We start from the raw sequence: 12469 nt of genomic DNA, 5'->3' as shown, positions 1-12469 counted from the left end.
GATGAGGTGAATTTGGCACCCAAGGCAGGCTTCTCAAACCACTATATCACGATTCTGACCTTGTGACATGGATAGTTACACTGCTGGAAGATGCCATAGCCATTGGGGAAGATATAGGCCTGAAGGGATGCAGGTGGTTCACAATAATGCTGAGGAAGACATCAAACATGAAGGGATGCAAGTGGTTGACAATAAGGTTCATGTTGTGCACAGCTGTCATCTTACACTTGATTACTACCAGAAGTCCGTAGGTGAATGTCTCCCATTGCTTAATATTCCCCCCATTGGCCAACATCTATGACGTGGTGCCTATTTCGAGCATCCATTTGCCTAGATGATGGGATATTGAGGCACAACAGTCAATGTTGTGTCCCAAGATACCTAATTCATCTGACCGGGCAATGTGTTTCCAAGAGCCAATGTGCAATATCAGTTATTCTGTGGCCATTGTAATCTTAATTGATGATGTTGGGTCAGCTTGGAAACACATAGGTTCCATCTGTTGCACAACCCCTTTCAACAATGTGCACTAAATGCTGTACTTCAAAGCACTTGTAACCATACCAGCATTGTACTCTATTCTCAGACCTCCCCAGATTGTCACCTATCCTGATTTACAGAATGTACACTACTGGCCATTAAAATTGCTACACCAAGAAGAAATGCAGATGATAAACGGGTATTCATTGGACAAATATATTATACTAGAACTGACATGTGATTATATTTTCATGCAACTTGGGTGCATAGATCCTGAGAAATCAGTACCCAGAACAACCACCTCTGGCCATAATAACGGCCTTGATATGCCTGGGCATTGAGTCAAACATAGCTTGGATGGTGTGTACAGGCACAACTGCCCATGCAGCTACAACACGATACCACAGTTCATCAAGAGTAGTGACTGCCGTATTGCCATGAGCCAGTTGCTCGGCCACCATTGATCAGACATTTTCAATTGGTGAGAGATCTGGAGAATGTGCTGGCCAGGGCAGCAGTCGAACATTTTCTGTTTCCAGAAAGGCCCGTACAGGACCTGCAACATGCGGTCGTGCCTTATCCTGCTGAAATGTAGGGTTTCGCAGGGATCGAATGAAGGGTAGAGCCACGGTTCGTAACACATCTGAAATGTAACGTCCACTGTTCAAAGTGCCGTCAATGCGAACAAGAGGTGACTGAGACATGTAACCAATGGCACTCCACACCACCACGCTGGGTGATACGCCGGTATGGCGATGACGAATAAACGCTTCCAATATGCCTTCACCGCGATGTCGCCAAACACGGATGCGACAATCATGATGCTGTAAACAGAACTTGGATTCATCTGAAAAAAAGGCGTTTTGCCATTCGTGCACCCAGGTTCGTCATTGAGTACACCATCACAGATGCTCCTGTCTGTGATGCAGCGTCAAGGGTAACCGCAGCCACGGTCTCCGAGCTGATAGTCTATGCTGCTGCAAACGTCGTCGAACTGTTCATGCAAATGGTTGCTGTCTTGCAAATGCCCCCATCTGTTGACTCAGGGATTGAGACGTGGCTGCACGATCCGTTACAGCCATGCGGATAAGATGCCTGTCATCTCGATTGCTAGTGATACGAGGCCGTTGGGATCCAGCACAGCGTTCTGTATTACCCTCCTGAACCCACTGATTCTATATTCTGCTAACAGTCATTGGATCTCGACCTACGTGAGCAGCAATGTCGCGATACGATAAACCGCAATCGCGATAGGCTACAATCCAACCTTTATCAAAGTCGGAAACGTGATGGTACGCATTTCTCCTCCTTACATGAGGCATCACAACAATGTTTCACCAGGCAACGCCGGTCAACTGCTGTTTGTGTATGAGAAATCGGTTGGAAACTTTCCTCATGTCAGCACGTTTAAGGTGTCGCCACCGGCGCCAACCGTATGTGAATGCTCTGAAAAGCTAATCATTTGCATATCACAGCATCTTCTTCCTGTCGGTTAAATTTCGTGTCTGTAGTACGTCATCTTCATGGTGTAGCAACTTTAATGGCCAGTAGTGTAGAAGCCCCCAACTACCATAATCTGTGATTAGGTGTTGATGTCCAGGACCCTGTCACCAACTCCAGTTTCACTGTCCTTCAGCCACTTCCCACAGATCTCATGACAGTAGCACTTGAACAGCTGATCAGCATTGCTGCTTCGGAGATGCTTGTTTCCAGGCTCAAGGCCATAATAATCTGTCTGCTGACGAAGTCACTTGTGTCCGTGGATTTCCCCATACCATCACTAGAATGGTTCTCTACTTGTCTCTGCTCGACTTTTATATTTTCCTTATCATATGATGTGTCTGCAGTGCCACCACATGGCATTCAGTCTCATGGTTGACAGTGGATGTCAGTATATGTTGGAGGAAGTAATAAGTTTCTTAACATGTACTGCATTGTGGACTCTTGGAACTTAAGGAGTGAAGTATATTCACTCATTCCCAGAGATAAAAATGCATACTAGTTGCCACAGTGGTTGCCATGGTGGCTACAGCTAATCTGCAGTACTGTTGTGATTCATTCAAAATGTCGCTTCTTTTTAACTTACACAGCCCTGTCAGCCACATATCTTTTGCTATATCTTACTGTTATTATTAGGTTTATGTTTTTAGATTTACAAATTACTTTTTAAATCAATTGATTCGGGTGTTTTCTGGAAACTTTGATCTGCAGATAGGGAATAGGGGAGAAGTACACGAAGAGAGTGCAGTTGCAGCTTTCTCAGTGAATCTTCTGCATTTCAGATGGCAAGTATTGAGGTGTCATTGTCAACAACTGCCACAACGACTCCTCGCCGTAAGAAGGTGGCAGCCAGTAGTACAGGCTCTGCAGGTGGTGTACAACTCCAGAGGGCTTCCAGAGATGTGGCTCGTGAGCTGGAGGCACTGCGCAATGCACTACGGGATAAGGAGAATGTCATACAAAGGTATCTGGTTTGGCCATCACACACACCAACACACACATGCCATGGTTTTTTAAGTGTCAAAGTGTGCATTCACTGTCATATGAGTTATTTAGAAACAATTTTTACAGCGGTTATTGACATTCCAGGGAAGCATAGTTATATATTCTATTGTAATACATACTAAGTTATATATTAACCTATACACTAGCAACTAACAAATGAATGTGTATAAAGAACACATTACAAGAGCAAATATAACATTTCTTGGATAAAGGTTTAATTAGTCTTATGAATTAATTAGTAAAGTGGATTATCATTTGACGAGATTTCAGCTTTTTTGAATGGGTAATAAGCCTTTTTTCTAAGCTATTTTTGTGTTTTATTTTTGAAGACATTTAGTGGCAAATGATGTGCTTGTGAAGGTGATGTATTAAATAGCTCTGTACCTAGAAACTCATAGTGTATCTATCTGTTTAAAATGAGGCCTATAAAACAGCATAGTTATGTAAATTTCAGAAATGGACCTGATGACTTCCTCCTGCCAGAGAAGTTTTTCCATGTGTAACTTTATTTGTATAACCATTCCAAGTTAATTCTCTAATGACAGACTTAATTTTCATAAATATTCATCTTTTTCTGTATTCTTGTTCCTTGTGTTTCACAGAGGCTCATACTTGGATAGGCTGCATGTGAATTTGAACTTGTGAATGAGTTGTAGAGGGGTGCGTGCCAAACTGAGCCCTACAATACTAACAACATTTAAGCTAAACATTTCTCATGAATATCATTGTTTACTGAATGGAAATGACATTTATGTGCTGCCTTGTTTTTCTGTAATATTTTGTTGTATAGTAAAAAATGTCTGATGTGACTGTAACTACACTGTGGACTAAATACTGCACATAACTTAAGAATTTCATAACCAGAACCCTTACACAATTGTTTTTTTTTCCCTTTGAATGTGTGTTGTTCTTCATTCTAATTGTAGTGGCAGCTAGGTAGTTGTTCATAACACTTCGCTGTGTTGCAGTCTGAAAGGCCAGCTGTGCAACCCAGGAAGACCAGGAGGCATAAATTTCTTGCGAGGCGGGGGCTCAGTGCCACTGGCCAGTGACTGTGAGCGGCGTGCAGCCCGTGATCGTCTCAATAGGCTACGCCAGGACATGGACAACAAGCGGCTTGCAATTAAGAATCTGGCTCTGGCACTCGAACGGCTGGATGTCTCAGAGTAAGCTTCCTTAGTAAATACCTAATTTGTGCAGATTTTGTTTTATGTGAGTCACAACCCGACTGATCATCCTATTTTTATTTCTTCAGATAAACAATGAAATTAAACTGGATTTTACCGTTAAAACTATAGAGGTGTGTGTTTGGGGGGGGGGGGGGGGGGGGAGGATATCAGATCACTAGGAGGATATGGAAACATAATGTCACACTGGCGTACATGCATTGTCTAGTCAAAGTGGTGAAACTGGCATACACTGTGCTGTATGCCAGTACTTTGCTTTGTGAAAGATTCTGCAACACACCCAGTATCTTGTTTTGTGAAAGATTCTGCAACACACAGACTGATAACACTGGAGCGGGATATGTGACAGAGCAAATAAGAGATTGTACTCTCATTGTAGGTTGGAGCTAGGCATTTTGTAAGCTCCTGAACTTTGATTTACAGCCTGACCATGCATACAACCTAAAAATGTCAAACACATTTATTTCACATGCCACAGTTGAGTAGAATGTACTGCTCAGTGAATGTATGGTCTTCAGAAAGCTTAAGCATTATTTATGAAAGAACGAAAAGAGAGGAAATGAAGGCATTACTTCAAGACTGAAGAATCTACATTATATCTCCACTATTCACACTTACGTGTTTGGCAGAGTGGTTCACAGAACCACTTTCAGACTATTTCTTGACCATACCACTCTGGAATAGTGTGTGGGAAAAATGAGCATCCAGATCTTCCCATGTAAGCTCCAGTTTTTTCTATTTAATTATGATGGTTATTTCTCCCTATGTAGGTGGGAGTCAATAAAATGAGTTGGCATTCAGAGGAAGAAGTTGGTAAATGAAATTGTGTGAAAAGACCTTGCCACAACAGAACATGCCTTTATTTTAACAATTGCCGCGCCAATTCCCGTATCACATATGTAACGCTCTCTCCCTTATGTCACGATAATACAGATAATGGCGTGACATGGCAAACAATGCTTTGGGAGTATGGATATTTTACTCTGTAATGAGGTATGTGCAATATGTGTGTCAGATTGAGGCTCAAATCTGGATCCATAAACTAAGAACAAAAATGGAGTTAATTCACATATATATGCATTTCTAGGTGTCCATTGAGTTACATGTTGTATTTTGGCACAACATTTTGACAAGTACCACTAGACACTTTTCGTGGCTAGTATGAACAATACATTTTGATATATTACCTATATTGACCATAACCAGACTGAACCTCCAACAGCAAAGCTGCAATCCTAATAAGTAAAACATCTGAGCTCATCCATTGTAGAATCTGATGATAGTGACTCATCTCATCCTAGAAATACTGTACCAAAACAAAACTAGAAAACTGGACAATGATCTTCCAAGTTGGAAAAGGCAAGAGTTGGAATGAGTGTGTGTGATAGAGAGAGAGTGAGTGAGTGAGTGAGTGAGTGAGTGAGTGTGAGAGAGAGAGAGAGAGAGAGAGAGAGAGAACTGGTAAACTTGTGATATGTCTCAATGTATGTGACAGTATGTTTAATATCCTTGGTATTTATGGAACATATGAGTAACTAATTAGCTTAAAACTCATAGGTAGTGGATTAATAGGTTTTGAGTTTCCAATCATCTCACAAATGTAAATTTCACTGTGTTATATCAGTACTTATTTTTGTGTTATTATCAAAGATTACAATAGTTGGAATAACAGTAGTGTACAATGTATTGTGTATGAAAATAACACACATTTGGTAATTTTACAGTAATATTGATGCGCGAATCCAGCAAGCAGAACTAGAGTTTCAGCTTGGTCGTGAGGAGCTGAATCTACTTAGTCTTCTGGAGGAAGCACGGGCACTGCAAACTTCATTGGAAGAAATTGACAGTGCACGAAATTCTCCAGAGAATGCATCTTTGTTCAGGTCAGTCTATGTTTTCATCAAAATAAATTAAATGTTGTTCTTGGATTTCACTATACACATGGTCATTGCATTACGTATTTTTAAAAAAATGCAAGTATTACTGATCCTTCAAATGACAAGTGACTTTGGTCCTGTGCTTTAATCTTTGAAAAAAAATTGTTTATTCAGAAAAAACATTCAGAATTCAGAGCTTAGTGAACAAATTTTGTGGGCTACACTACATAGATGTTGACAGCTGTAAGATACCTCCACTATATCTTTTCTGTGGGAGAGAAGCTAAGGTCACTGTGATGGACTTCGAATTTTATTTAGTGCAGCTTGGAAAATGAGTGTGTTGTGTCATGTTTAATTACAGTGATACTTACAATGAAAGTCTCAAATGTTCGAAGAGCATTATGGCCGACAAATGGCAGCATATGCAAAACTGCTACACAAAAAAAGTAGGAGCTAAATTAATATTGCCACATCACTAAAGACATGCACTGTAGTTGAACAAAGATCTAACACACACCTTTTGTGTACACCCATTGCAGCCTTCACAGCATGAAATTGTTGTTGGTGATTTATGTCTTCCCCTGGAGTAGATATACAAGGGGTTTCGGATCTGAAAACTGCATCACTTATATTTTTAACATCAAATATTGAATACATTAACTCATTTGTAAAGTAATCAGTTATTTCAAGCCGTTTTATACACTATACCTGTATAGTGTTGATTCAGAATAGAGACCCACCCAGATAGCTGTGCCTGTTAAACTGCGACTTCTGGGATGGGGAGAGGTGCTGGCTCTGGATCGGATCCACCCAGTGCATCAATGACAAGGATCGGTATACCGGCCAGCCCCTGGATGTGGTTTTTAGGCAGTTTCCCATATTCCACTAGGTGAATAATGGCCAAGTCCTGCCTCAGTTACAAGATTCGCAAACATTTAGAAATCTTTCGATGGCTTTCACATATATAACACTACAGACTGTTGAGGCATATGTATTCTGTCTCGGAAGTGGATCACATGGTAGTGGCAGGAAAGGCATCCATCCACCTCTTAAATTAACCTTGCCAAATCTGTTCGTAGTCATTCTGATACTCCACTAGTGTGGGGCAAAGGCACAATAAAAGAAAGAAACTGGTTCAAAATATAGAAAACTAGTAAAAACCCGACTCTCCCACGTGTACACACACACACACACACACACACACACACACACACACACACAAAATTTTTAACTGTAATAATTGCCTTATTGTGTTAGACTTTGAACTTAAGATTATACTGTACCTCTTCATGAGTAGATTATGACAGCATTTTAAATTTCAAATTCAGTCAATAATTACATGAAATATTGAAAATCAAATTTTTGTTGCCCCTGGGAGCTGTCAGATAGGTAACCTAAAACTAATACTGCTTCTGGTAATGTACAGATTATCTATCATGTGCTGTAATTGTACATTGTGCCAGTGAGATGGATGTTACGTTAACTCATGGTTGAAGTAGAAATCTGTACGTTGATGTTTAAGGAGATTTTTGTGTCAGTTTTAGGTTAAAAATTAAGGGTTATTTGAATGGACAACACAAAACATTCATCTCATGGACTAAAAATAAGAAGTATCAAAAGATGAATTTCTAGAGTAGTGCCAAGTGTGCTTTAGCCATGCATGTATTGACCCACATGTGAGTGGTACTGTGATTTCATCGCAGCTTTAAACAAAGCGAAATGAAACCGAGGTGAGTGTATGGAGAGCAATGTGATGAGTATTCAATAAAGTCAAGAGTCAAATTCTGTCTACTGATGTGATGGAAATTCCAAAGAATTTCTGGGTCTATGTAAAACCAGTAAATGGGCCAAAGTTATCCATCTTGTCACTCAATGATAACACTTGCACCAAAATGGAAGACAACACAGCAAGAGTATATCTAGGACCTGAGCTGTGGGTATGGGAGCAACTTATGTTAATTTTGTGGTTAACAATGAAATAGTCTTGAGATTTCATGACAAACTGTTCTGGGTACTCTTACTACTAGTTGATTATGGCTTTATTTAAACTGATACACCCATCTGTCTCATGGGGCAGGATGCAAGTTACCCTTCCCTGTCTGTCTCAATCTCACTGGTTGCAACACTGAGAAGGTAAGCGGCATATTGAATTCCATCTTCTGAAACTGTTTTGCTGAGGATCATCAACTAAACTACTTCCAAAATGAGAGATATTGAAATAACTGTCCACCGTACATCACTCAACAGAGGAAGAGCAAGTGGAGCTGAAGGAATATCTGTATGACTTTTTATAGAAATATAAGAAACTGTTCTCCTATAAAAAGTAGTTTAGTAGGGATCACTGAAGAATTCCAAATGATTAGAAAAGGTGTGAGTCGTTCTCTTTTCAAGAATTGTTCTTGGCTGGATGCATGTAACATCATGCCTATGTTGCTGAAATCAGTTTGTTTTAGAATTGAACATTTTATGTATGCACATATTCCACTTTTTCAAAACAGAAAATCTCATTCATAGGAATCAGCTTATAGTCCACAAACAGTGACCTTGAGAAATTAAGCTTACGTAATTCATCCTTCAATTCAGAAGATAGTGGTGCCCTGTTTGAAATGTTCATTTCAGTTCCTCACGGTCACCAAGCTTAAGAAATGTTGGACTAATTTTATGAGTGGACAGACATCCTAGCAAACAGAATTCAATAACTGTTCTTAGTTAGGAGAAAACGTCAGTTGTGAAAGTAGCTTCAGAATAACTTTAAAGGGAAGTGCTACAGGACTGCTGCTGTTAATGTTAAATATAAATAACCTGATGGATAATGCCGAAAGATTCATAATGCTGTTGTATATATGATTATTGCATGTCAGAAAATTATAGTAAAACTCAAGATGATCAGCAGAGGATTGATGTTTGGTGCCAGGATTGGCAGTGGACCTTCAACATAAACAAATGTAATATACTGTGCATAAATAGCCTCAAAGACCCTTTACTGCTTTGTTAAATGACTGGTGATCAGTCACGGGGAGGAGCCACATTTGTTAAATATCAGTAGTACAAATATGGCGTGATTTATTGTGACATGGATACATAAAACTAGCTGATGGTTGAAAGATAGGTGCCAGACAGATAATTTCACAGTATCCAAAGGAACTGAAACTCACTCAGGAATGAGATAACTTACAAAATTGTTATTTAACTGACTCTTGTTTGTTTGTTAGTATGTGACCCTTATGAAGTAGTATTAATAGGGAAGATTGCCCGCCTGGTTAGCCATGTGATCTAACACACAGCTTTCCAGGCAGAAAGGAGCGGCTGGTCCCTGGCACGAATCTGTCTGGCGGACTTGTGTTGAGGTCTGGTGAGCCGGCCAGTCTGTGGATGGTATTTAGGCGGTTTTCCATCTACCACAGTGAATGCGGGTTGGTTCCCCTTATCCTGCCTCAGCTACACTATGTCGGCGATTGCTGCGCAAACAAGTTCTCCACATAGACGTACACCACCACTACTCTGCCATGCAAACATAAGGGTTACACTTGTCTGGTGTCAGACGTCCATGGGGGGGGGGGGGGGGGGGGGGACACCACCGGGGGCCAAACCACGCGACAACCCCAAAATTGTTCGGTGTGGGGCGGCAGAGGGGTGAAGTGGACTGCGCTAGTCGTCATGGGGTTGTGGACCACTGCGGCTGCGGTTGGGACGGAGTCTCTCCTGTTGTTTCTAGGCCTCCAGTTAACATGCAATAAAATACAATACAATACAATAGGGAAGATCAAGATCATCCAGGGAAAAGAAGTGTGTTGTATTAAGCATTCATTTAGTAAATGTGAAAATGTCACAGAGATATTCACCCAACTTCAGTGGCAGATGCTGCAAGAAGGAAGTTGTCCATTAAGGAGCTATTTGCTGTACATATCCCAAGAACAGTTGAACAACAAGTTGCCTACCGCCACAAATATCTCGTGAAATTGGAGAAATTAAAGAGACCTACCAGCAGTCATCTTTTAAAGAGACCTACCAGCAGTCATCTTTTTCTAAGTACCTTGGTAAATGGAATAGAAAATTTGGGCAGGGAGCTGGGAGGTGGGTTACATACACCACACACTATAAGATGGCCTGCTAAATATAAAAGTAGCTGCAGATTCCTATCTCGTTCATGATACATGCTTAATGTACGAGGGTGGTTTGAAAAGTTCTTGGAACGGGACAGAAAAAAGGACTTACATCACTGAAACTTTTTTTATTTTTCAATGTTTTCCCCTTGTAGACTAATGCACTTCATCCAACGATGTTCCAGTGCCTTGATCCCATCTTGAAAATGAGTTTCCTCCAGGCCTGCAAAATAGTTGTCAATTCTGTCTATCGATTCTTTATTTGAAGTGAATCTTCATCCACCAAGAAAAATTTTTTGTTTTGGGAAGAGATGCAAGTCTGACGGGGCCATATCAGGTGAATAAGGCAGGTGTGGCGACAATTCATATCTTAGTTTGTGTAATTTTGCATGGCGATGGCACGTGTGCAAGAGCGTGTGTCAATAGGCGTGGCACCATTCTTGCAGATAATTTTTTCATTTCTGATTCTTCAATTAAAATGTGATATACCCTTTCAGATGACATCTGGCAAGCATGAGCAATTTTATGGGCTTTCAATCGGTGATCATCCATGACCATTTTGTGCACTTTAGCATTGATATCTGGAGCAGTGACACATCTTGGCTGACCACTGCGCGAATCATCATCTAAGCTCTCCCAACCAAATTTGAATTCATTTGTCCACTTGACAACAGTTTAATATGAAGGAGCAGAGTCCTTCAGTTTAGTCTGGAAATCGGCATGAATGTCCTTTGCTTTCATACCTTTATTTAGGAAGTACTTAATCACTGCTCGAATCTCGATTTTTTTCATTTTCACAAATCACTATGCGGGAACAACAAAAGAGCCACATCACCGCCACAGATCTCTTCCAAGAGCACAGATGTGACATGTATCTACAGGCAAAGATCCAATGAATATCATGTGAACAACTTGCGCTAGCACTGATCACTTGTGGTGATTCCGAGAACTTTTCAAACCACTCTTATACAAGCAGTAAGCTAAATCTGCAGCCAACTGTTCTCACAAGCTGTGGCAGGTGTGTATAGGGGAACATTCAAAAAAGGTGGGGTAACATGCAGTGGTAAGAAGCAATATACCACATGACACTCCACCCAGTAGTGTCTTTCTGCCATATCTGAGTGTAACATGTGCAGCAGGGTGCATGTAGATCACTTAGTGTTGATTTTCAGATCAGTTTAGATATGGTGAGGTTACTTAGTCACTATAGTGTTTATTATCGGAGGCGTAACACATACATGACAAGTATTATGTTAAGAAGCAAAAGTGATCATTTTCCAGGCATATAAACTTGGCTAGCCAGAGTCAGAAGCAGAAACTGCGGGCGGGTGTAATGCTCTTCCCTGTGTTGCCAGTTACCAGTGTAGGCAACGACTTGAGTGTGAAGTGCAGGACATTGACAGAGAGCATAGTGGCGACCCTTGCAAAGTATTCTGTCACTCTTGGTGCAGAATGATATAGATGTGGTGACAACCAGGGAAGTAAAATACCCAGGGTGAACCAAAGTTATTATCAATATTTATTTACCAGAGGTAATGGAAAGAAAATCTTCAAAAATTACCAGCGACTCCATGTTGGGGATCGCACGAGGGTCCAACCACTCCATCATGGATCTTGGACAGTGGAATAAGGGAAGCATGCATTGGGAGATTATGTTAAAAATAGCCAAGAACCAGTTCTGATTGAGGTCAAAAAAGAAAGCTTCTCAAAGTACCCAAAAGCAAGAATCAATATTGGAAAGCTGGAATCCAGTGCCAATAGAGCATTGCATGGGCGGTTTTTGAAGATCAAAGGTAAAACAGATATGGTAAGATCTGTTTTTGGCTGACAGATGAAACCATAAAGAAGGAAACAGAAGAACTGATTATTATCATATGGGAACAAGCCACAGAAGAGAAATTATTGCTCTCAAACAGCTGTCAATTGAAGCTCTCAGAAGAAACAGGTTTGCAATTAAATCTCAACAAAACAAAATATTTTGTGCGCACCTGTTCATGAAAGTCCACACTGAAACATTCAGACAAGTAAAAAAATTTAAATATCTGAGAATCTTTTACAATATAGCAAGTTATGAAAAATATGAAATTAAAATTAGAATTCAGAACACAAGCCATACTATGGCACAAATGATCAGCTGGAACTTATGCCGAAATTGCTATCAGTGGTGCCAAAGAACTGGTGGGTCCCTAAGTCAGAAAGAGTTGAAAACGAACATGCGAAATTACTGTGGGACTTCAAAATTCAGACAGTTCAAATGCTGGAACATAACATACCAGACATCTGGCATAAACCAGTGTATGTCATCCCAGTGATTTGC

The 12469-nt window shown here is 40.5% G+C and overlaps 1 protein-coding gene across 1 annotated transcript in view; it reads left to right on the top strand.

Moving 5' to 3' along the window:
- LOC124796726 overlaps window positions 1-12469 on the top strand; it is a 1132495-nt gene that overhangs the window by 1106818 nt on the left and 13208 nt on the right. Inside the window, exons 6-8 of the mRNA XM_047260718.1 lie at window positions 2763-2944; window positions 3954-4151; window positions 5897-6055. Of these exons, the coding sequence (XP_047116674.1) occupies window positions 2763-2944; window positions 3954-4151; window positions 5897-6055 (539 nt within the window). The remainder of the gene's footprint in view (window positions 1-2762; window positions 2945-3953; window positions 4152-5896; window positions 6056-12469) is intronic.

This window comes from Schistocerca piceifrons, chromosome 1, assembly GCF_021461385.2.
Source record: "Schistocerca piceifrons isolate TAMUIC-IGC-003096 chromosome 1, iqSchPice1.1, whole genome shotgun sequence".
Taxonomy (NCBI): domain Eukaryota; kingdom Metazoa; phylum Arthropoda; class Insecta; order Orthoptera; family Acrididae; genus Schistocerca; species Schistocerca piceifrons.
The sequence above is the reverse complement of the archived record's forward strand: the minus strand, read 5'-3'. Positions and strand labels throughout refer to the sequence as shown.